The sequence below is a fragment of the Plutella xylostella genome, chromosome 22 (genome assembly GCF_932276165.1).
Source record: "Plutella xylostella chromosome 22, ilPluXylo3.1, whole genome shotgun sequence".
Taxonomy (NCBI): Eukaryota; Metazoa; Arthropoda; class Insecta; order Lepidoptera; family Plutellidae; genus Plutella; species Plutella xylostella.
The window spans coordinates 3,118,599-3,145,275 of record NC_064002.1 but is presented as its reverse complement, the minus strand read 5'-3'; the positions used below and the strand labels follow the sequence as shown (position 1 = coordinate 3,145,275).

Sequence of the window (26,677 nt, the reverse complement as noted above, 5' to 3'; positions counted from 1 at the left end):
GAAGATCTATTTAGAAGCGGCAGCGTCATCTATTGGCTTTATAGTCCTAACAGAAAAAGCTTCCACCAGCGACCGGGAGATGGCGCCATGTCCGTGCCATTTAGAACCTTGTCAAAGTGCGTTTATCGTTTCACGTACAAATATGCGGTGTGTATGAAAGAGAGGTCCGATGGTTTACAAACATTATCTTGTAGTTTGGCATTTAGTGTGCATGTGCGTGTTTGATAGCGGCTGATGGAATGACAACACGGTCCATGCCCGTGCGAGTTTCAAATCGAGAAGTTAGATCGATTACGGCCCAAGTGATGTGATAAAATTTAGCACTGAAGATTCGGAAAAAATGAAACCGCACCCCATTACCGCTGAGTTAATTGCGTTGCGTGATAATTGTGATTAATTTATTCAATGAGAACCGGTTCCGTTAGTGTGTGGCTCGGTCCAGGCAGTGTTTAAACTATGGCATTTTCTCTCGGCAAACTCAAGAATATATTGAACTCTAGCCGGGATGGGCAGTTGGCCGGGAGCGGGAGCCTAGACCCGGAGATTGGGTTCAAGCTGTCTCTCCACCCGGTGAATAAGTGTCTATACGTGACAGTCATCGGAGCCAGACACCTACCGTCCTTGTTTGGTCTGAGTCGCGCCCACGGGTACCTTGTTAAGGTAAATACCATCACAAAATCGACTATTGTTTCACATTTTTACCGCTTCCGCTGTGACAATTGAATTCCTTCAGCTGTATAATTAGCACCTAGTTAGCGAATTGACACAAGCATGATTAATCTAAGGACACACGTTGTGCCGCATGTTTCGTTTATTTAATCTAAACTCCCTGTTCAATTATTCAAAGTCTTTTCGTAAAACGCTTATCAGCTGTGTATTTACATAGCTATCCAGTAAAACTAGTTTACTTATACTTTTACTCAGTTATTTGCAGACAGGTACCTAGCTAACATCTACCTAAGTGTGCATTAAATACCTCAGACCTTAGTCTTCTTAGATAAAGTTAGGATACCCCTAGGAGATTTATGCTGTGATAAAATTCGTGTAATATCCTACCAGGTATTTGTTAATTACCTCCCTACGAAGATAACAAATTCCTGAGGCAATTAAATTGTCATAAATCGTGGGACTTTCAATTAGTTACCACAGTATGAGTCTACAAGCCTATCTAGATAGTAATTAGAGGGTTTATAACAGCCTAGCCTGGCATGATGTTTTATTGTGTTCGTAGGTTGACTACAGAGGTGATGATGTAAGCCGGTTCCAGCCCAGGTAGGAACCTAGATAAATGGATAGGTATACATTATACTGACATACCTGAGTAGAAAGTCCGAAGAAAGCGCGTCTGCGTACGCAAAATAAATACTAATTGACAGTTTCGAGACGGTTCATTGAATTTAGATATGGGCAGAATGGAATGCAAGATCGTTCCGATGATTCAATAGGTTCTATTAGGGATGTCACGTAACTCACGTAGGTACCTACCTACCTTATGATAGTTTTACGATCAGGCGCATTCAAGCGGAGTTTATACCTAAACAAAACAATGGGACCAATAGAAGACGATATTTCCTGAAATGTTAACTGTAAGTACCTAAAGCATTTTAAAAGTGGTCGTAGGACTCGTAGGTGACTTCTTCTGTAGGTTGGTGAATCATAATTAATTCTACATCGTCAGGCAAGGTGCGTCTACTGCCGGATGTTAGGCACAAATAATAAATACTTACATGTTTTGATGATAGGTAGTCAACTTATACATAGCTAGTCTAGCTACACATGACTGCGTGTTTTTACCTGTCCACTATTTCCTAAGCTCTTCTTCTTCTTTGAAGGTAATGTCGATTCTGATTGATACCGGGAAATCAGAATCGACATTACCTTCTGCTATTGATACCAGGAAATCAGAATCGACATTACCTTCTGCTGCTGGACATAGGCCTTTCCCAAGATGAGCCACAACGCTCTGTCTTCCTTTTACACACAAGGAATAAAATAAAATAGGTAATACCAACAAGACCATACCTATACCATCTAGGCCTCTAGTAGGTGCCTAGGTGGTATGGTCATACTATGGTTGATTGGTGGTTGTGGTTGGATCAGTGACAATGGACTGAGGCGTGGCTATGACCTCGAGCCCAGTTGCCATTAGGACGAATGACACTTGACCCGCCCTATAATGAAATCGTGTGTACATACTTAAATATAGCTAAGAGTAGATACTTAATTACCTATGTACTTATAGGTATAGTAGGTATATATGTATGGGCATTTCAGTGGCCGACTGCACGGGTAAGTTTTAGATTTCAGAGCACTCTTATACATGGTATTTCCTTGTCTATAGATATAACTATCTAAATCTGTAAGTGATCTAACACACGGGTATTTGAAAATCTGGTTACTGGTTAGCTGGCTACGTTGCTCCAATCGATATTTTAAGCCGGATCTACACCAGACCAGACGTACTGCCAAGACAATCCACGGCATCGGAGCTTTTGTATGTAAACAAAAAAGTTTTTTGTTGATTAGGAGATGACATCACCGTAGGTAGGTGTATAAGTTTTAACTCTAACATGATCGACAGTGCTCTTAGCTAGGTAGAGACGATTCACTAAAAAGTAAAGATCGAAGTTCATTGTGAATGTAACCTAATATTATATCCAATCCTAAATCTTCCCTTAAAAGTTCCACAAAATTAACTAGGTACATAGACAGAGACAGGGTCCTTGTCCCTTACTATAACTAGTATACCTATGTACCTATACTTAGAATACTTACACTACATACCTAGTTATACCTACTACCGACTAACCTACATAATGTAAGTACCTACGTGCCTACGCAATTTGCAGGTTCGTTTCATCCAATACATGGTCATGTCTCGGAAGAGATTGTCAGCAGGATTTCGAGTGTCTGCTCCAAAAAACTCACTTATTTTCACTGATGCCAATTTATTTGCTTGTTACGTATTTGTACCCCGCGCCCCGGCCTGGGTTATTCCGATTGACATGTAATTAGTTTAAATCATGTTTAACCTCCTGACCCCAAGAGGTATAAATGTATACATTGTTAATACATTTTTAAAAAATAAAAAAAAAATACTACTGAACTGTTTTGTCACTTTGTCAAAGAACAAATTGTTTAAGGGATAGGTACTTTATAAAACTTTAAAGGAATAACAGGGATACTCCATAAAACTTTTAATATAGGTATTTTTAAACTATATATTATTATTTTTTTCAATGTCCTACTCATAGCACGCCAGGTGTCAGGAGGATAAATACATACCACCGAATCCATAGGGCTTCTATACCATTTTTACAAAATTCGTTGTGTTAAGTATACCTACGAATTTTGACTTTTTGACTGACAAAAAGAGTCGAAATTTCTGCGTTTCAAAGACATTTGAAAATCTCCTCTAAACTAAAAACACGGTCTATAAATTAGATAAATATGGGAGTTTTTTTATAAAGACTTGGTTCATCGTTATTTCTTTTCATGTTTCATGTTTCATGCATGATTGCCTAAGTACCTACCTTTTTGTTTAGGTAAGTACTTAACTGCAGGAGCTAAAAAGAAGTCCATAGGTTGTACACCTGAGTATTACTTCAGTAGCACACATAAATTAAAAAAAAATACTCCAGTTAGGTGCTACATAAAAATGACGTAGATATGTCACGTAATAGCAATAAAAGCGATAGCCACTTCGTACGCTCCGTATGCAATTCGCGATAGGCCTTATCAGATTTATTGGCCATCAAACGGAGATAAAAGGCGATATAATTCGTGTGTAACATGCAGAGTGTAAAGAGCTAATAATAGTCATAATTAAACGAGTAATGGGACACCTGTGGAGCGGTGGGAGTGCAACGGGTAACACACTTGGTTCTTATGAATGAACAAAATATTTTTAGTAATTACTTTAACTTATCTGTCTTATCTAATCTTATCACATGGTATGACATACGTACAATCATTATCTCAACTGCATTTTTTAATCTTGACTTGTAAAAGTAATAGGTATTATTTATAAGTAATTCCCGGATTTTCTACGGGAAATCATTCTGTCGAAGCAAACTATCTGCAGGCGTGAAAAAGTAAACCTTTGATATTAAAGTAACGTAGGTACTTAGGTAAACTTGAGTTTTTACTTCTAATTCATGTACCTAAATAAAAAAATAATGTACATACATAATTGAAAATATACATCACGTATCTAGAGCTATTTTTTGGCACATACCTACATACCTTGTATAATTCAAGTCAAGACCATTTTTTTCGAAAGGTATCGCTTTACTTTATTTAATTTAATCACAATAGTGACCCAAGGTCTAAATTGGGGGCGACTGGGTTGAGGCGAGACCTATCCTTACAATGAACAAGAATAGAAGGAATCTTTCACGAAGATAAATATAAATTAGATTTTCAATACGATGAGTCATGAATCATGAAAGCGAGGCATTGAAATTGACATTCCTCTATCTAAAGCTATGACCCAATATAAAAAATAAATGGCATTACGATAGATTCCTTTACGTCTACATTCGATATTTTGATTTGGAAAAAGTGGTGACGATGGATTCTTCATAAAATGAATATCTTAGATTTTCATCAAAATCATTAGTCTAGTCGTTACAGAAATCTTAGTGATCATTTAGATTTATAGGGTCTCTAAAGAGCCTTAAGTGCCGCTGGGCTTTGTAATCTTACATTTTAAATAATTAATTTTACTTATTATTTATATTTTTTCAGTGAAAAGAGCATTGTATTTTTAATTATTATTAATACCTACAATTCAAAATGTTTAGAAGCCAACACGCAAGTTTAATCGTTATGTTTGAATGCCCTCTCAGTAACTGGCAGTTAGTAACTAGTCTTGCTTCAGAGTAAAATGTAGGTTCATGTCTATTCATGACCCACATGCGAGAATACCAAGTCAAAACCAATCACGTATTTAAGAACATGAACCTACTACAATAATAGACTAACGTTACAAAGAACCTTGATACGTGAATGAACCGGATTAATCAATTACGTAGGTAGGTGGTTACACCTAAATATTGTCTATAAATAGAAGGTCTATGATAAGTCAAATATAACAGACAGCAGACGCACAGTAGGTGGCGCAGTTGCCGATATATTTCTGCGTACAAATCCTATCCTATCCTACTTAATTATTAAAAATGCGAAAGTAACTGTGTCTGTCTGTCTGTCTGTTACTCTTTCACGCCTAAACTACTAAACAGATTTGAATGAAATTTGGTATATGGATGTTGAGAAAGAAAGAACGTAGGCTACTTTTTATCACGGAAAATCTTTCCACGAAAAACCTTTTTAAGGCGAAGCGAAGCTCGCTGGAACAGCTTGTATTTAATAAAAAGTATTAGAACAATTTGCAAAGATACAAACTTATTTAATTATATTTTTAGACTTTGTTTTGGTACTTAGTAACTTCAATAAGGAAAAATATTTAATGTATAGGTTTGTATCTACCTGCTACTACATTTGCTATAATAAAAAAAACTAACTTTTCTAGGCATTGAAAGAAAACGAAAGTCGGCACCTAGGCAAAATGGTTTACAGAAAGCTTTCAAAACATTTCAGTAGATACTAAATCAGTTTTCTCCAACCATTTCAGGTGAAACTTTTCCCCGGGGAGCACAAATACGAAACTACATTACAAGAAAGTTCGTGGCCGGTCTGGAACGAAGACTTCAAATTCCCGCTCAGACCGAAAGAAAAGGATGTGAAAAAAGCGGCGAAAGAGCTAGACTTACAGACGTTGGTGGCTGGTCACTTCCTGTCCCTCACAATATACGCCTTACTAGAACCTCCCAAAACAGATGCACTGAAACGTTCTAAAACGTTGGACGAGAAAAAAACGGCGAAGGTCGCAGACCAAGAAGAGCTGAAACCAAAGAACGGTTTCCTTGATAAGACGTTCAGTTTCAGTAGCTTTAAATCAACGAAAGCGGAGGCGATAGCTCAAAAGTCAATATTGGAGAAGCGCCGCACGGTGGGGGCCGCTACGTGGAATTTTGATTCGAAATTGTTCCAGAATGATCTGAGAAATGGCCTCGTCGGGACCCCGGACATCTGGAGGCCCATCAACGCCATCGCCAGCGGCCTGTCCGCCTCCAGCTCCAGGGTACGTTTTACTTTTAAATCTATTCTTGAATTCTTTATCCTACTAATATTATAAGTGCGAAAGTTTGTGAGTATGTGTGTATGTTTGTTACTTCTTCTCGTCAAAACGTCTGAACATATTTTTACGAAATTTGGTATGGTGTTAGCTGAAACCCTGGGTCAAACATTTATGCTACTTTTTATCCCGATATTCCCACAGGAAAATTGTTTAAGGCAAAGCGAAGCTCGCGGGAATAGCTAGTACTTTAATATACACATTTGTTGCCATTTAGTTTTGTCCCGTTTATAAACAGTCGCATAACACGTCGTTGTAATGCATGTTTTATGAGTTAACACCGGTTTTACGCTCGGCAGACGTCCCGTGTATGTAATATGGTTAATAATAATATGTATATGACATACCTACGTATGAGCGATAAAAATAATTATGTGTTTGCTTTAGTAGAACAACAATAATTTTCAATGGTCCCGAACCCAAGCTCCAAGAGTAAACATTTGTTGGGCATATTACGCTATTAATATTTCGCGTGATTAAATCGATACTATTCTCTTTGTCTTTGAACTTGTTAAATAAAACAATCAGGAACCAAAGGTTTACATTGGAAACTTTTAGTCCCTAAAGGTACATGTAGATAATTATGATATGATAGAGCTAAAAAAGCTTCCGTTCCACAGTATTTACGTACATCAGCTAAGAGATTTTGTAATAAATTCATCGTAGGCTTGAAATCATATTTTTTTGCATTGACTTTCGCTGGAGGCCTTTGATGTTTTTTTACAGAATCACACATAATATTTGTTTGTTTCTTGAAAGAGATGCAGAAATTGCGCCTTTGCCTACCCCTACACCCTTTTGGGGATTTACCTACTCGTCTACTCCAATAAACTCGTACTTTAATAGTTATACTATTATCAATTTCATTAGGTAGCTACTTAGCTATTGTGCACTAATAAAAATTAAGCAGGTAACATTCGCATACCTACCGAGTATCCTTGTACGCTGTTTAGGTATTCATTAGCAGGTTTTATGAGCGTTTAACAATTATGTACCCACATGCATGATTCACACATGTACTTTTAACTTTTAACGTAACAGGGCAACAAATGAGTTCTATATCTATGTAAGTAGCGTTCATATTTCCTTGCCAAAGAAGTCAGGATAATTTGCCTCAGAAGATTAAAGTAATGAGTACTAAGTTATTATTGTTGATTGCATGTTGATTGTGAGAAGATTTCCTTTGACAATAGATTCGTACACAGAGGCCACTTGTGACCTTGAGGCCTGATAAAAAACCTGTAAATACGGAAATATATTCGTATTGCCACGTACCTAATGTAATTCGATTTTTCTCAAGTTCACAAGAATATCCAAATATTTTCACGGTTACGCTTCTTCTCATATTTTGAATACACTACAACACACACTTAATATTAGATAATTATTTTATTTAGATAAAAAATAATTAGTTCGAACCTGGGACTTTTGGGAAGAGCGTGACAAAAATATCTAAATATGTATCTAAATATTTCAGATCTCTACTAGATCACCAGCTATCATAATATACTTACCTAATATTAAGTAAATGCCTGTGGTATTAAGGCACCAACCGTCTATAAATTTCACTCAGCTTTAACTTACATTATACCTTGTTATGAGCTAGGGTTTAAGGTGATAATTTAATACACTAGCACTAAGTAGATTATACTTAATGAAATATTAAATCTTTAGAAGAGATATCTCATCACGCACCCACGAAGGAAAATAAATATCGGATGCCTTTGTTATCGGTGACCCTCGGAAAATTTTGAAGAAAAGGAAATCCTTTGCGGCTTACCCGATGATCCCGAAATGTCCGCAATGAGCGATAAATCATACGTGGACTTTCCCCAGACGGCATACGGGACCCTCCCCGACGACGGCATACGTATGGAATATTAAAAAATAATATCATTTCCACTGGCCACCGATTCCCGCGGTACCCGCAGAGTCCTAAAGAGATTACGAACTCCAATTCAGGCCGCAGGAACTGGGGGGTTACTCTATACTGACGAGAAACCAACGAGAGAGATGTCGTGCTATCGGAAAGTTTATTACAACGAGATAGAGTCGGGGCTCGCGCAGCAGCGCCCCAAAACTCCGTTTTTCGTCATATAGAGTATCCCCCTGTTCAGAAATATAGGATTTTTCGCCAACGCCTGATAATAAATTTTCGAAGCTCTTTATTTTTCTGCGAACAAACTGTCGTCCCTAAGTCATCATTATTTATTTGAGTCTTTGTAAGTAGGTACGCTCCAGTTGTCGTTCAAATCGCTCAAGAAATATTTCTATAATGGTAGGTACAAGTTCCGAGGCTTCAGTTTCTAAAAAATATTTTTCCAGCTTACGATTCTAAAATTATAACGATGTCTAGAGCTTAAAAGATGCCTGGATGTCGCAGTGTTTAGTATCTAATGCTGAATGTTGGTTTGAATGCGGGTTCGAGTCCTGGTACAGATTAGTAGTACTGCTAGACTGGTAGGATTAGCTAGTCAAATTTGTTATGTGTCGCGGACTTTCCAAGAGCGTTGTAGGGGTGGTATTGTATTGTCTGTTACAGTTGATACTACACTCGAGGAATCGCCTTTCGTTAATCTCAGATTATTAATTAGATATTTAGTACCAAGTGTAACCTATAGCATGGCGTTGGCGTTGTTAATGTAATATTATTCTAATGAATATATTTAATAAGTATGTACAACTGCACATGTATAGTTACTAGTGTTTTAAGTGTATCTGAATCTTGGAATGCGGGTCTAATCGACTTGTACTCATCTTTAGTTGCCTCAACAACTCCTATAACTAGTATTATATAGTGAAGTTAGAACGCCCTGACATAAGGATCACAGTTAATTTAACTATCTAAGCTAGACTGAAATAGTTAGTATAGCTGTTCCCGCGCGCTTCGCTTCGCCCTAAAAAGTTTTCCCGTGGGAATTCCGGGATAAAAAGTAGCCTATGTTCTTTCCCAGGGTCTAGACCGTATGTATACCAAATTTCATTCAAATCCGTTCAGTAGTTTTTGCGTGAAAGAGTAACAGGCAGACAGACAGACAGACAGACACAGTTACTTTCGCATTTATAATATAATAATAGTTAGGATTAGGATAGGATAAGGATTAAAAAAAAGATTCTGAAAAATTACTAGGTAGGTACCATAGAATAACTAAGTACTTAGTTATTCTATGGTAGGTACTTATGCAGCTTTTGTAAGGAGGCAGGGGTCGATCTAGCAAACATAGTTTTGTAGATCGTTCGCTGTGGTCCGACACCATAATTAGGTATACTATAACAATTTTATAAGAGCGTTTTACTATAAGTACTACTAGGTACCAAATAAAACGAGTTTTAATAACTTATCCTTTGATATGATGATAAGGTAGGAATTGTAACTAGGTACTACGTATTTCATTCTATCAGAACATCAAAGAAAGCTATTACAATAAATACATGTGATAGTCGCATTAAGTTTCGAAAATCGAAATAGATAAAGCTGCGTTGGCTAATGCTAGCCTAACGCAATTTATCTGATACTTGAATCCTCAGATCAGAGACAAATTGAGTCGTTAGGTATAGTCTTTGTTTTATCCATACAAAGTGTTTTATAGTTTACCTGCCAAACATTCCTTTAGATAGATAGATAGATAATTCTGTATTGCACACAAACACAGAAATTACAATAGAATATGCACAACATAGACGGTACAAATGGCGGCCTTATTACTAAGAGTAATTTCTTCCAGACTACCTCGGAGGAGAGAAATTATACAAAAGAAATAAATTATTTACTATACCTGAACTAACTCCAACAGTTTAGTAGCAGGTATACTTACTTATAATTTGCAAATGAAAATGGTTCAGTTTATACACTCGCGAGCAACCAAATCGACTCAAGCCTTCACGGCGCACATATACATTGATTTTCCTAAAACGATAAATGGTAAATATAAAAGTGATATGTCATTCGAAAGCTGAAGAATTAGGCTTTCAATTAAGATCAATACCATAAAAAAAAACTAAGCGCAGATTTAATGACGCATTTTAATTGCCCGTCAGTGTTAATTACCTCATTAGGAATCCACGCCTTGCGCTACCTGATCCCGCTATAAAACCTTTCCACATCCGGTGTACCTTATCAGTCGCTTGTTGCAAGTTGACCGGTACACATCTCGTTGCATTGTATTCCTTGTTTTCGCAAACCCATGGATACCACACCAGAAGAAGCTGCTCAAGTTGTTGCCTTGCTGCAACAAGGGTTAAGTCAGCGAGCAGTCGCTGCCCAGCTCCACTTGAGCCAGTCTGCTGTATCCCGAGTATACAGACGGTTCCAAGAGACTGGTGCCTTCAATCGAAGACCAAGAACGGGCCGCCACCGCTGCACTTCAGAGAGAGACGACCGCTTCATTGTCTCAACCTCGCTGCGCAATCGACACCTTACGGGCGTTGATGTGCAGCAAGAACTGAGACGTGTACGACAAGTGGCTGTCAGCGAGTGGACAGTGAGAAGACGCTTGAAGGAAGCCAACTTGACACCAAAAAGACCTGCATCAGGCCCCAAATTGACTGCAGGCCACCGACAAGCGCGTCTTCAGTTTGCTCGAGAGCATCTCGATTGGAGCATTGCGCAATGGCGGTCGGTCCTGTTTACTGATGAGTGCAGAGTGTGTCTGCATGGCAGTGACAGGAGAGGCCGGGTCTACCGGCGTCCGGGGGAACGATTTGCCCAATGTTGTTTCGCTGAAACAGTAGCATATGGCGGCGGTTCCTGCATGATGTGGGCTGGTATTTCTCTAGAGGGAAAAACCGCACTTGTTTTCGTGCCTGGAGGCGGCCGAGGAGGCGGGTTAACAGCTGATCGGTACATCACCGACATTCTACTCGGTCATGTTGTGCCCTATGCAGAATTTGTCGGTGAAGACTTCGTGCTAATGCACGACAATGCCCGCTGCCACACGGCACGAGTCAGTCGGCAGTTTCTGAGAGAGAAGGAATTGCGCACGATGGACTGGCCTGCGCTCAGTCCTGACCTGAATCCCATCGAACACTTATGGGACGAGCTCAAAAGAAGAGTTCGGGCCAGGAATCCAGTCCCTGCAAGCGTGGACGAGCTGAAGACAGCTTTATTAGAGGAGTGGGACGGCATTCCTCAGGAAACTGTCAAAAAGTTGATAAGGTCTATGAGAAACAGGCTGCAGGCTGTAATTAGGGCAAGAGGGGGCAATACAAAGTATTGATTTAAATAAATAAATTTTTATCTTAACATTTTTTGTTTAATTTGTATAATACGATACCCATACCCTTTTTTCCTAAATTCCCGTTTTTCCTACAATTGCGTTCAGACATCATTTATTTCAAAAATGATGAATGGATTTCAATAATAATGATATCAAATTAAAGCTGACATCTTAAGCTTTTAAATGACATATCATTTTTATTATTTCTATTCATAATTTTACTTGTATTAATGTATGTTTGCGCCGTCAAGGCTTGAGTCGATTTGGTTGCTCGCGAGTGTAGGTTCATTCATCATCAGAGACAAGAAAATAGAAAAAAAACAATAAAATATAAAATATTTCTAATGACTGAATTTTGTTGCATGTAAGTACTTATAATATATACCTATGTACTTACCTAGCTACATTAATAATAATGTTATAAGCTTTCATATCTTACGCAGATCAAATGTTGAACTCGTAAAGTAGTAAATATCCCTTTGTACATCGGCATCGTCATTCTTTTGTAAGAATACTTTACTTTATGAATACTTGTACAAAGAACAAGTACGTAATAAAATATAATTTGCCCTACCACATGACGATCCACAATTCTTTTTTTTTGTTTACTAGTAGATATATATTATAACATGTAAGTAAAGTGAAAAATCTACATACATACATAAGTAATAATATTGTCATACTTACATAAGAAGCTCTATTTAGTGTCGGTCGTTTAGTTCTCACTAACAAACACCGCTAATACTAGGACTAAAAAACACTATTTTTCACGACTCTACTATCATCTCAGCTAGTCTAGCATGCAACGCAAGACGCGCACGTCAAGACGTCACAAAAGTCCTCCGTCGCGCTCGCTCTTGAGGCCGCACGATGTGAGTGAGCGCGATATGCAAAACTTTTGTCACGTCTTGATGTGCGCGTCTTGCACCCTGTGCTAGTGCTCCAGCACCTTCGAACATGGACGATTGAATCTATCAGTTAGTCAACCATAACTCACCATATATCTCCCTCCCACCCACAGCGGGAGAACAAGAAGGGCCAGCTCGAGGTGGGCCTCCTCTACACGTCGAGCGAGGACGGGCTCAACGACGCGGTGCAGCTCACGGTGTGCCGCCTGCGCTGCAGCGTGCAGACCATGCAGGAGCAGGAGCTGTTCAAAGGTATTGCTGGCCTCTACCATAATAATAATATGTGGGGACATCTCATACACGGACATCCGACCCCAAGCTAGGCAGAGCCTGAAATATAGGTATCGGACAGCTGATATGTCTAGACAGATATATACAGGGTGTTGCAAAAAGGGTATATTAAGCCGAAGGCTAGGCGTAGGCTTACATATAACTTATTGAATTGTTAAATTGTTTAATTGTACAACTTAATTTAATTGTTTAATGGTTCAACAATGTAATAACTTCATATTTGCTGAGTTAATTAGTAATTCACGATTTTTAATGATTGTTGGATTTAGTTATAAGTAGTTATATTGCACAATATCGGAAGAGACTAGTACCCACAACACAGGGTATCCTAGTGTGGGGCTAGTGATATTTTTTGAATAACTTATCCTGTATACTTAAATAAATATTTCATTTCATTTCATTTCATTTCATTTCATGTAGGTTTCGGTTTAATATACCATTTTTGCAACACCCTGTACAAATACACAAATACGTTAAACTTAATATAACACCACTCTTTATCCGTCAGGTGTTAAAAACACATGTCCGTAATAGCCAACGAACAGCGATGAATAGATTGAATAATTACCTATGCACCACCGATCTGAGGAGGAATAGATTATAATAGAGGAATTTGATATGGCGAGCTAGAGTCTTGGTTAGCAAAGAAGCGCTTCCAAATTTTCACGACCGAATGGCGTAGTGGTTAGTGACCCTGACTGCTATGCCGAAGTTCCCGGGCTCGATCCCCGGCTGGGGCAGATATTTGTTTAAAGACAGATATTTGTACTCGGGTCTTGGGTGTTGATATTTATATTTAGTATGTATCTATCTATGTATTTGTGTAGATATATCAGCTGTCCGACACCCATAACACAGGTTCTGCCTAGCTTGGGGTCGGATGGCCGTGTGTGAAATGTCCTCACTTATTTATTTATATTTTCTTTTCCGTTAGCCCCAGGAAATACTTTTTATTTAACTGTAAACAAACTCTAATAACTTGAAAGAATGGTAGGTGGAAGCATTGTTTAACTTTTGCTCATTTCGAATGACCTGAAAACTAGTGGAAACTAACCATGGGAACGCAAGTTTACTGAACAGATGTTTCGGTGATCGGAGTCGCAACAACAGATTTCGTCGCAACAAAGTTAGTTTTTCAAGTTTGCATTCAGTCAGTATGTTGAATGAAAGAAAACGATTCAGGTACAATAAATAATTAACAAAAATTGGCATTAATAAATTTAATTTAAAAAAGTTTCAATGGTATTTGAATACCCTGTAGCCGCTTAAGTTGGTAGCAAAAGAAAAACTTCGTCGGTAGAATTGCACATGTTTGATGTTGTGCCTTCATTGTGAAAATTTAATAACGACTCGTAAAAATCTTTTTAAAACGTTTTACGCCGGAAATACCTACTTCCAAGAACCTTTGCCAACTGCCTCATAAAATATGCCTTAATATTTTTCATGAAGCCCATTCAGCCGTTTCGAAGGAAGTATTTCTTAGAAAGCACAATAGACAAAATTTACAGTTTTCTTGGAAAATGTGTGGTTTCTCGGTACAAATTTCCATAAAGTGCAAAGAAATTCATAAAGGAGACCTCACTTTTGCTAGTATTAACGGCTTAAGATAGCTTAGTTTTAATTATCTTGTTTACGAAGTAACTGCCTAAAGGGAAAGGGTAACTTTTGGTCATTTGTATTATGATCTATTATCTGGGGAAGTTTTATTACAAGTAAATACCGAGTAAGATTTCAGACACTTTCAAGGCCTCCCGACTCCACAGTCACATTGTATCGCGAAATAGGTGGGAGGAAGTCTGGAAGCTAGAGATTGTTATGTACGTTTTGTTTGATTTTGCCCGGAGTTATGAATCTATCACTTGGGTACACAACACATACATGGGTACTGTACATAAATGTTTGTATGTAATAATAATATAGGTATAACAATACAATGAAGTCCTATTCTGTAACCCACCTGGATACCCTTTGCAAGAATCTGAATAACTAACAAGGTATGTTTGAAAAATTCATAAACAATTAGTTCATTTTCAGTATTTAACACTGTTTTTTTTCAACTTCCAGCTCCTCTGTACCTGAAGGCGACTATTCTCGAAGCGAACAAAGCGGAATGCTACTGGAAAAGTGACAGATTCGTCCCCACGATCTCCGCGCGGTGGGATCCGAAGTCGGCCACTGTGAAGCTGTCGGTGTTCAGAGCCAACCTGAACAAAGTCAGCGTCTACATCAGCCTCGGGTGCAAGACGAAAATGGCCAAGAAAGAAATACTTGGCAAAGCAACTATAGATGAAAAATCAACATATTCGGACGCGTGGAAGGAGTGCCTGCGACAGCCGGGTGTAACCAAAACTTTTTGGGTAAATTTGGAGTGAAAAGAAAAAAGTTTTGTTTGTTGCCGGTTTTATTTTATTATGTCGATGCCGTCCATATGTTGTGGTTGGTTCGAGGGTCGAACTCAGTTTGTTTTACGAACAAAATATTATGTTGAAAGGCCAAAGTTATATATTTGTATCGAATGTGGTAACCCTCTTGAAGGAGTTATTTCGGCAAAATTATAGGTGCTTGCTCGCTAAATATTATTCAGCAATAAATATGCACATATGTATAAATTTATATACTTACTGTCTATAAATTGTATATTTAAACTCAAAATTTATAAATAAAGTACCTATAGGCATTAGCAATAACAAAATATATTTATGTACTTTACTGGTTGTGTTATATTGCATGTGTGTTACATTATAATATTGTCCATTCCATAGACAGTAAACCCCTGCTGTATACCTACATAGATGGAGTTTAAAAAGGTAAATTAGCAGCACAAACTGGACATTACATAAGAAGTTATACTTACCTGTATAAAATTGGTCAATGTGTGCAAACTTCCTGTAAATCCATTGTAAGTTATGTACCTAAGTAAGCAGAAAAAAGTATTTAAATTAATATTGTGACTAGATGTGACTAATGTATTTTTTATTTTGCACTGTATTAAATACCTTATAACGTATTATGACAAATTAGAATAATGCTAGCTGTAGGTTTAATCTTGAATAAATTTATACTCTTTAAGTAATTTCTTATTTTATTGTGCCTAATCTTAAGTAGAACCCAGACTAATTTCTAGTTTCTCCATACTCTGTTAGATCATAAACACCCCTGTTACATTGTAATGTCAGTAATTATACTTCATCTCCATATTAAATTATTGACAGATGTGTCAAAAAACAACTAATCCCTTGTTATGATCTAACAGAGTAAGGTGAAAACGGGGCTCAAGTCAATGAAGGCAGAATATCAGCGGTCAAGCACTATAACCAAAACCTACTGTGCGGACGTAGTGTTAGGGTGGTTACATAGAGAATCGGGTTCCCTGTATCTACCTGTACCGGTAACCTGATTATGCGAAAGCGCTCACTCACGGAGCATTTCCCGGATTTTAAATGTCATGAGCGCTTGCCGATTGCGTGACAATTCTCGTTCGTTCGTTCGTCATTTTTATTATTATTATTATTTCGTTTATTTTCCTAAAACATATTATAATAGGTACATAAGATTACAAAAATTTAAGAGAGTGACTTCACAGTGAACGCGACGCTGCCCGCTGGAACGACGAACTTTCCCCTAGAGAGGTAGACGACTAGACGGTGGTCGTTGCAGTCGGGTCAGGTCGGTGGCTTAAGATCTTGTTTGGTGGGCACTTATTACTTCCTTTTCTTAAACAATTCACAAATTTTCCAGAAATTTTCAAGTGTCTCAACTACCCTAAACAATCAAAGCCAGTACCAACCTAAAATGTTTGAGTGTAAGTACAATATTTACGACTAAAACTATGCCGTACCAAGTTTGTGTTATGTTATTAATAATGGACCATTATTTTCCACAAATGCCGTAGTAAATATTTTTACGAAGAGAGAGTAAAAACTTTAGTGCTCAAGATCTTACTGTTATTGTGATAGGTAGGTAGGTACTAAGAAAGATATTTCCTTCTAAACTTATAATGTAATTTTATATTATTACATTCTAATTACCTGGCTTAGATAATAGGTACTTACTTTTAATTTGGTTCTTATTATGTTTGTACCCTAAAGATTCCCAACTGCCGTAGACCCGACTAACTCATAGCTTATACATAATCCTAATCCTAACTATCCTAATCCTAACTAATATTATAAATGCGAAAGTAACTGTGTCTGTCTGTCTGTCTGTTACTCTTTCACGCCAAAACTACTGAACGGATTTAAATGAAATTTGGTATACATACGGTCTAGACCCTGGGAAAGAACATAGGCTACTTTTTATCCCGGAATTCCCACGGGAAAACTTTTTAAGGTGAAGCGAAGCGCGCGTGAACAGCTAGTATATATAATAATATTACACACTCTTAACTCTTAAGAACTGTTTTAAATTTATGGGCAACTACATATATTGATTATATTGGTGTGTTGACTACAATCAACTACAAAACGCTACATACTCGATTCGATATGACTTATCTAAAATAAAAACTCAGTTTCTTTTATGTCTCCGACTTTGTTGTCGTTCTGATAAGTCTGATAACCAAGTCATAGGCCATCCTATAATTTAGGACGATGATCTCTGCAATACAATCTAATTGTATGTTTCACAAGGTCTGAATAAAGATTAAGTTCCTTCGGAATTATAAATTTAATGGTTGACACCACCTCTCTAAATTGTTAATAAATTACCTATAATCATAAATAATGTTTTTTATCAAACAAATATGCAGCGGGCCTATTGCTCTGATAGAGAGACAAATCTAAGCTTAGTTACCAACTAGCTTAGTAACGCTTAGTAGGTATATAATATTTATAAAGAATTGTTAAATCAGAAAAAGGGTTTTTGAAAAATTCGAATGTTTGGTACATGAACCGTAATGTAGGGATGATCCTATGCTATTTAATTTATACAGGGTGGAATTTATCTGTGATAGATCCATAGGTAGGTTATAGGACCGGCATTGCGCACAAAGTGGGTCACTTTGTGCACCATGACTATCCATATTAACTTATTTCATACTTATTTAATTTTAATAACCCGATATTTTTATTACTGGGTCACCACTATAAATAAAACATATTTCTAGTGTTTATAGGTATTTTAAACAAATTGACTTTTTCCTCTCAGTCTTTCGCACTACCTATAACTTTCTCCACAACACCCAAGGTTAGCTGGAAGAGAATGCTGTTAGCATTAAGTTCGCCTATGTACATATTTAGTATTGTGCAATAAAGTATTTAATAATAATAATAATATTTAATAGGCATGGAACTTCGACCATTTATAATCAAAGGCAAGGAAATGCTGTTTTGTGTCGGTAACTGATAAAATTTAGAGAAGGCGACATTTATTTTATACTCTGTAAAAGGAAGGGATTATGTAATATTATGCAAATTTAAAGTAGTTACTTAACTTGTAATCTCAAAGAAAGTTATGATTTGCGTTTCAGAAAGTAAAAAGTCACTCGGGAGGATCCATTAAAGTTATCGATTGAAGCACTCCCACGACGACGCTTTTATGCAAATATTCTGTGTTTCCTCTGTATAAAAATATAAATATTTATTGGAGACATTCTTGTTTGTTTTACTCGCAGTGTGTTGTGTACCATGCGTTATATTCTAGCGAAAATAGGACAGAAAAAATTAAGCTCTACCTACCTATCTAAATGAGAATTTCCTAAAAAAATGTTCTTGATCAATGTGTGAGAAAGTGTTTTAAGTAATTATAATAAAAAACATTTATTTTCAGACATTTTGGTCAATAGCGTATTAGTAACAATGTGAAATTATAATCAATTAAGCATATTTTGATATTTGAGTTAACTCGATACAAACATAAAACATTACATAACCCACAGTCATCTAGAAATGTAAAGTAAACCATGATTTTTAAAGGTAATAATCTGTTTTTTAAGTGTAGATCATCTTTCTAGTTAGTGATAAACCTGATATCATAAATCGCTCGAAATCGTTTTATGAAACCCCTCACTAATCACCCCTGACATACCGCTCCATGCCTCCCAGGCATCCCTGAAATGGGCTAACTGTGCCAAATATGACCGCAACGTCCAATTTCAAAGGTTAATCGCACTAAATTCCCAGTTACGCTAGAAAGTATCTAGGTACGTATTTACCATCCATTTAATGAAAAGGTACTACAAATTAATGAAATTAACGTCTTTTACTTCGGCTTTTGCCGAGCCTATCATAAAATCTGTTCAAATATGTATTCTTTCAGTTCATTAACCTATACGAAGAGATTGGTAAGAACGATGTACCTACTGTAATATTGTAAATTAATGTATACTTTACTTGAAATGTATTCTTTATAATAATTATCTTACATAATATTTATTATTTTGTGGTCTCGTAGACGTAGAGGTCCGTAAGAGATCGCTAAAGTTTTTTAAAATGTATTTCTTAAAATCTGCTAGCTGAACTGAAAATGGTAGCCAAATATGGCTCATATCTGTGCAAAAACCGGTGACCATAGGGAAATATTAATATCAGACGTGGGAAGGTTTCACCCGCTGGATGAGGAAGGCCGAGGACAGACCTGAGGTCTCTTGAAGCCTATGTCCAGCAGTGGATATTAATGAAACTTACGTAACTATATATAATTGAAAAATCTGTCATGAAAAAATATATAAGAAAACGTTATATAAGTTTTATTTGATTTGGTCTGGTTTTGCTAAAATTTGGCATTGAATATCAAAGTAAAGTTAAACATGCTCCTATTTTAATCGAAGTTTAAATAGATGTGTCCATATTTATATACACAAGATAACGGTCTCAAAACAATAACAAAATTAGTTTGTGAAACTTGACATCGAGCTATCTCTCAGATATTTACCTACATGTGTTTTCACTATCCCACTGTTAAGTGATTATTATTATAGTGACACTAACAACTACATATATGGTAAACGGCAAGTACCTACATACAGCTATTACAGACTATCACCTCAGATTTTTAGCGAAGAATTCATTTTCACCTATAAAATATTTGAATGCATGGTTTGGTTTTAAGAATGAAATTAGTCGAGTAAGTACTCACTTGTTTAGATAAGTTGTATAGGAAATTAAGTAATACAGTGCACCTAAGTACCTACCTAGGTCCTGACAGTTTGAATGTGGAGCGAGTAGGCTGGCCGGTCTGTATAGCTCAGTCTGCGCATACGCATGGTAGCGACTGTACCGTGCGTCAAATTTCCTCGTGACTGTACGAAAGTGTTATTTTGCCTATGTGAACGTAAAAGTGAATAATGTAAAGTTCTTAATGTCCGTGATTTGAGGTAAGTGATTTTCTATGTTTTTATAATTTTATGTTTTCTAAAGGTTATAGAATTAAATATTTTGATCACCATTTTACTACATTATTATCAAAAGAAGTAGAAGTATGGCCGTAAAACTGAATTCGGGGACTTTATTGAAATCCCTGTTTGGCTGAAAAAAGAAAATAAAGCAAAGTGCAAAGTTTTTAATTGAATCTTTAAAACTAGGTACTCGCCAAATAGCTTTATGTAAGATTTGTTTAACACACTTTGGAGCTGCTGAACTTATTAACTTACAAACTGAAAGTTATGCAAGTTTTTCTTGGGGTCTGGAAATCTTATAACGAGATTATTTTTACACTAATAAAAAACTGCGAAGAAAAACTCAAAGATTGATTTGATAGGTTATTTCTGATGAAAAATATGTAATCAGTATTTTATTTACTTAGCCAATATTAATTGGTTATTAAAAGATTTCACTATCCTTACTAATATTATAAATGTGAAAAAGTAACTGTGTCTATCTGTCTGTCTGTTACTCTTTCACGCCAAAACTACTGAACGGATTTTAATGAAATTTGGAATACAGATGGTCTTGACCCTGAGAAAGAACATAGGCTACTTTTTATCCCGGATTTCCCACGGGATAACTTTTTAAAGCGAAGCGAAGCTCGCGGGAACAGCAAGTTAAATATAAATTCTTCTTGCATATCGACGCGTCGGTGAGAATCGACTAGGGTTTGTCCGCTATCAATCATGCCATCTCCCTAATTAATGTAAAACAGTGCATGCAAATAAGTACTAAAAATAAATTATTATAATTATACTTTGTGCGAATTTCAGTACAATTGTTTTGATTAAACTCCATTATGATTGTAGTCAGATATTTTCCTACTGATTTAGGGCATATTGGCATATATATAGACAAGCTGGTTACCAGCGCTGGTAGGTATGTATCTTTTTCTATGGATTTTCCCGAAATGTATGAAATACCTGGTAACAAGGGTTCTTTCTGTATACGACCAAAGATGGTGGTAGATAACTCATTTTCAAATATTCATACACTAGTGCAGACTAAATTGTGCGTGTTTTTGTAGTTGTAATTAAATTGTAGTTCAATTGCCTTGATGAGTTCAATCGAAATTTTATGGAGCATAAATTAATTTCGCCCTAGGCAGTTACAGTATTTAGATCGATTTATGTAATATTTGCATAATTGTGTTGAGCTCAATGCCGAATGGCTGGGGATAAACAAGGTGAAATTTTATAAGTGACATTCCTGTAAAATTTCTACTGAAGAGCCTTATTTGCGATTTAACAGTTGATCCCTAAAACTAAAGTTTATCAGTATGATGAGTAGATGAACCTATCAACGGGAATGTCAATGATAAATCCTACCTCTAGGTACATATAGCGGTATAATATAACATAGTAGATAGGTTTGTAATATTTAGAAAACATTTTTCTACTGAGTCAATAGGCAAGTTCGCGAAACAACAAATTAGAATTCTATACATTAGAACAAAAATTTACGTGTCCTGCTTTGGTAATATCTTTACTTAGTAGAAAAATAATATTCGGTATAGATAGAGTGGAATTATTGATGGACAGTGGAGCGAAAGTTCTGCTCTGTACCTTGCTTGTGTAGTCACTGATGTATTAAAATAGGCACACTGGTGAAAATACGTTGTAGGCAGGTAGGTACATAAGTAATAGTTCTCTCTAATCTTTACACTCTAGGAAATGTTTTGTCTCCGGTCTAGACAATTTACTATTAAAACTATTGGCGAGCTCTGCCGAATGAGGCTCTCGTGTAAGCAGTTCTGTATTGAGTACTATAGCTATTCCCGCGAGCTTCGCTTCGCCTTAAAAAAATCCGCGGGAATTCCGGGATAAAAAGTAGCTAATGCTCTTTCTCAGGGTCTAGACCATCTATATACTAAATTTCATTCAAATCCGTTCAGTAGTTTTGGCGTGAAAGAGTAACAGACAGACAGACGGACACAGTTACTTTCGCATTTATAAGATTAGTTAGGATCTGCTCTTAAGCCTTTGCACGCCGGTTGAATTTGTGTATTTACTATTGCCACCTGTTTGCGGCATCGTAGCTCCTAAGCGAATGGACCAATTTTGCTTAACTTTTAAATATGATGGCACATGTTCTCGTAGAGTTTGGGTGAAACTCACGAGTCGATAGTAAAGTTAGATTAAATTTATGTTTATTTATAATTTATATGTAGGTAGGTACTTACGTATTTTATATTATATTTGGTAATTATTATTAAGTGACTTGTTGTAACTTTTGTAGTACCTACTAGTGTTGTTTTCTTTTTGCACACCTTATAATAAAATTTTCTTGCACCTCCTGTGGGTTGACTGGTAGAAAATGCTTGTAGCATTAAGTCCACCCTTTGAACACTTATTTTTAAATTTGTGCAATAAAGGATTAAATAAATAAACAAAGTTTCAGTGCAGCAGACGCAACCTTAAGCTGTCTGCCGCCATTTAATACGACCAAAATCGACGTTTACCCGACAATACAATAGTAATATTAGGCTCAAATGGGAAGATTATCATTGAACTTGGTCGTCCATTCTTTTGACAATAGTTGGGTATGGACTTCCGGTCATAATGCGTTCCGTTACTTATTGTCATGACGTCGACTCAAGGACCACCAGGCTCGACCGGGCACGCTCAGGAGCGTTACTCCATACTGACAAAAACGAACGAGCTCGAGCTTTTATCACAACGAGATAGAGAGTCATAGTGGCGCAGCGTGCTCCGGAACTCAGTTTTTCGTCATATAGTGACCCCCCAGTAGCTAACAGCTGTGTAACTAGGAGCACTGTTATGTATGTACAAAATTTTCCTCAGAAATACCTATGGATCGGAAATTAAATTTTGTATCCATGCAAACTTTCTTTAACTTTGGTACACAATGTGGAGTTTTTTTTATGGGATGTTGAAGAAAAAAAAATTGTTCCATGTTTCCTTGGGATAGTTGCTCAGTTTTTACAGTAGATCATGTAGTAAGCACTTTTAAATTTACTTTTTGGAAGCTAGAGAGAGGTTTTTTAGAATAGTATTCCTTGTATAGCAGATGATTTTCCTGTCGAAATCGTGAAATAGCTTTATTCGCCTGACCAGCATTGTGCTGATATTAATAAAATTATTAGAAAAAACAATAATATTCAAACCAAAATATTCACGTAGGCATTTACAGAAATACATTCAAAACTTTTACATGAAAGTTCTTGCGTAAAATATATTATTTATTCTTTGTTCGCGATATTTTAGAATGCAAATTTCCATTACGAAATATTTATAACAAAAACTCATTGTTTGAATTACTGGATTAGACTCCATCTTGAAAGATTTAGAAGATAAAAGTGTTTTATAATAAATCATTATTTCGGATTGATCCATATTTTGTTAGTAACAATGAACTTAAAAATTATGTTAGTAATGGTATTCAATTAAATTAAATTAAAATGACATATAATAATTAAATAGGTAAATTATTTAGCCGCCCATTTACACGGCATAACATGTGCACACATCAAAGATCGTAGCAGCGGACTGTCTACTCTCTCTGCTATAGTGGTCAGGAGGCCGTTGGTGCTGGCACGCACCCGCTGCATCAGGGGGGCTACTCGCTTCCTCATGATGGCATGAAATCCATCAGTGTGTGCCTCGGCGAACATCCCTGACGCGCTGCAGTACCGCGGCAGCCCCAACAGCATCCTGAACGCATTATTATATTGAACGCGTAGGGCGTTGTAAGCCTTTTGAGTAAAGCTGATCCACAGGGCGCAAGTGTAAAAGGATTGGCAATAGGCCCTAAATAATGTGATTTTTACACTCTTTGTACATCTTGCAAACCTACGGATCAGCATGTTACTTCTGACTGCCAACGCCCTACGCTCCCTCTCAATGTCCCAATCATCTGATTGCGACTCGGATACCCAGTGCCCCAGGTACTTAAATCGCGGTACGACTTTAAGAGGAGTGCCGCTCAGAGTGACTTCAGGTATATCAGGGTAATATTTAGTACCAGCCTTGAAAACAAGCAACTCACTCTTTTTCGCGTTGTACCTGAGGCCATGAACTTCCGCATACGACTCACAAATGCTCAGCAGTTTCATGAGAGCGCTGATCGAGGGGCACAGCAATACCATGTCATCTGCATAACTAATATTATTTACAAATTTCCCACCAATTGAGCATCCGACCATGGCATTGCTGAGCTCCTCGATCAGCCGATTCACATACAGGCAAAAAAGTTTGGGAGAGCTCAATCCGCCCTGAATTTTGATAATGATCTAAGAGTAGTTCGTATCGTTTGATATTGTATTAAAAATAAACATTCCATCTGTTTTGTGGGCAAAGTATGCACGTCTATGCGTAAACCCGCGGGTTAGTGAACCGAAACCACTGTTAAGAGGAAGCTCTATGAGTCTAGATATAATAGAAAGATGATGTGAAGAAAAATATATACGGGTAGATTTCCTCGTCAATCCTGCAATTTGAGCACATGTTTAAATGTGGTTCCTTCTTAAGAATATTTTATAAATTATACATATTTTAAACATTTTGAAGAGAATAATAAAATTAAAAGTTGGAAATTTTAATTGAGTATCTACCTATATTTTATGAGAGACTTTTTCACAATACGTTTTATCATACATAATATGTATTATATTATCCACAAAGCAACAATAGTATATTTTTATTCCACCAAACACTGTATCTTGGCCTTAAATTTTTATTACCGATCATTGACCAAAATTAATCACCCGTTGATTCTGTCGGTCCAATGTTTTGAATGTGAGCAAATTAGGCATGCCCGATTATTATAGATAACATTAATAATGTTTCATTCATTACAATTCTATTACTTACAGATCAGGATTGTTTAACAATGAAGTTATCTTATGAAATTGGATGTCATTCATTACTCTTGTTCGTAATAATTATAAAAATCCGGCCAAGTGCGAGTTAGACACGTGCTGTAGGGTTCCGTAGCATTAGTCCCTGACTACCTAACTTATGCAATATGCATGTAATTACGCGCCCTAAGTACCTACGTATGTATGTAAAGTACAGTTAAGGTGAACTGTAAGACGAACTAGCGCCGCCAAATGAAACAAAAAAGTTTCTTAGAAAATGGTCTCGTTTCACGCCATCTTCATACTAATTCCAAATTTTATAACCCACCTACCAAAACCCAGTACCTAGAATATAGAAGCTAATGTTGTTTCCGCCGGAAACGACCGTTTTCCATTTCGGAACTTTTTCATAGTCCCTCGGGTGTAAGGTAGTTTAACTTTTTATTAGCTGCAGTAAATCTTATCATAGCTAACAATTTCATTCCGACCAAATAAGTCTTGGTAATAAACCTAAACTTGACTATTAGGAGCCAATTCGACATTGCTATATCCATATGTTTCGTTTTGACCTTTCTCTTTTGAGACATATGTGTTTAATATCATATTATTGGTAGTTGCATTGTTCTCGGAGTATTGTTTAAGATGGCCTTACAATTAATTAAAACCAGGTGCCATTTACGAGAGTAATTTTTGACCTTTCTTCAAAAGAACAAAAGAAGAGAGGACTATGCTAGCTAATCCAGCCACCAACCACATGTAGTAGAAAGGAACTTGTATAAGAAGAAGAATATCCGACAATGTATAGCTTTTGCTGAGACATGCACTAGCCGACATTATGCACTATTTACTACATAAATATGTATATAGGCTCTCCACACTATCTAATGATATTCAATTCCGATCCCACGAGATCTCGTCTCATTGAACGTGATCAATCCCAATAAAATTGACGAAATCTGACCCGAGATAATAAGGGTTGCGTTTTACATTTAGCGTTCCCCCCAATCTATGGTCGAATGTGCTAGGGCTGACAAATCAGACGCAGAGGGTCGCTCTGAGAGGAGTCAAAGTTTCTTTGAAGACCGAATGGTGTACTGGTTTGTGACCCTGACTGCTATGCCGAAGGTCATGGGTTCGATTCCCGGCCGTAGCAAATCTTTATTTGAAGGCGATAATTTTACTCAGGTCTATCTATGTATCTGTGCAAATATAATAATATCAGCTGCCCGATATCCACATTACAGGCTCTACCTAGCTTGGTGTCGGATGGCCGTGTGTGAGATGTATCCACATATTATATTATTCTTTACCCCACCCCAAACTGTACGTTAAACCGTCGAATTAGGCACTCTTAGGTGGTATGGTATGTAGTATAAAAGGTACTAACTTCTTTTATAATGACAGTGTGGATGTTCAGTAATCATCGCATATTATGAACCCGCTTAAGGTTCATAATATGGGATTTCTTTGGCGAATTTCAGCATGAAGTTACAGCATTGCGCAGCTGAATAAATTTCATATAACATTGGTTGGTACAGTAAGGAGGGTGCAGAAAAGCAGAAATTTCCCATTCCACAAACATGTTTGAATATTATGCAAAGTATATATTTCCCGAGAATATTTTGAAATGATAAATTAATTGAGGTTCTACTTCATAAAGTTCACATTGCATAGAACAACGCTGACACGGGTGTTTGCCTGGTGACTAAATTAAAAAATAACTGTTCCCAATCTATTTATTTTTATTTATTTATATAAGGCACATCAAAATAATCTATAAAATGTAATGTGCATTTTATAAATTAATTATGATTTGTTAAATAATTTCCACGTGATTTTTCTCATTTTTGGTGTTTACTCATCATAGCTTAGGGTCTACGTGA

The 26,677-nt window shown here is 36.8% G+C and overlaps 3 protein-coding genes across 3 annotated transcripts in view; 2 read left to right on the top strand and 1 right to left on the bottom strand.

The window, feature by feature from the left end:
• The first annotated feature begins 174 nt into the window (after positions 1–174).
• LOC105384155 lies at positions 175–15,687 on the top strand. Its single transcript, XM_048629180.1, has 4 exons — positions 175–660; positions 5,636–6,145; positions 12,437–12,575; positions 14,679–15,687. The coding sequence occupies exons 1-4, from the start codon at positions 457–459 to the stop codon at positions 14,984–14,986; spliced, it is 1,161 nt and encodes a 386-aa protein (XP_048485137.1). The 5' UTR covers positions 175–456; the 3' UTR covers positions 14,987–15,687.
• Positions 15,688–19,816: 4,129 nt separating this feature from the next.
• The window catches only part of LOC105384181 (transmembrane protease serine 12), a 29,146-nt gene continuing 22,285 nt past the window's right edge, over positions 19,817–26,677 (top strand). The window contains exon 1 of the mRNA XM_048629080.1: positions 19,817–19,926. The gene's annotated coding sequence lies outside the window, so the exon portion shown is untranslated. The remainder of the gene's footprint in view (positions 19,927–26,677) is intronic.
• On the bottom strand, positions 23,424–24,083 carry LOC125490280. The gene has a single exon (XM_048629081.1). The coding sequence runs from the start codon at positions 24,081–24,083 to the stop codon at positions 23,424–23,426; it is 660 nt and encodes a 219-aa protein (XP_048485038.1).

What these genes read in the sequence shown, in the direction of transcription:
- LOC105384155 (XM_048629180.1), top strand. Translation starts at nt 457, where the DNA reads ATGGCATTTTCTCTCGGCAAACTCAAGAATATATTGAACTCTAGCCGG. An exon ending in CCCACGGGTACCTTGTTAAG is followed by an intron (nt 661 to 5,635) that starts GTAAATACCATC and finishes CAACCATTTCAG; the next exon opens with GTGAAACTTTTCCCCGGGGA. An exon ending in GGAGCAGGAGCTGTTCAAAG is followed by an intron (nt 12,576 to 14,678) that starts GTATTGCTGGCC and finishes TTCAACTTCCAG; the next exon opens with CTCCTCTGTACCTGAAGGCG.
- LOC125490280 (XM_048629081.1), bottom strand. Translation starts at nt 24,083, where the DNA reads ATGGTATTGCTGTGCCCCTCGATCAGCGCTCTCATGAAACTGCTGAGC.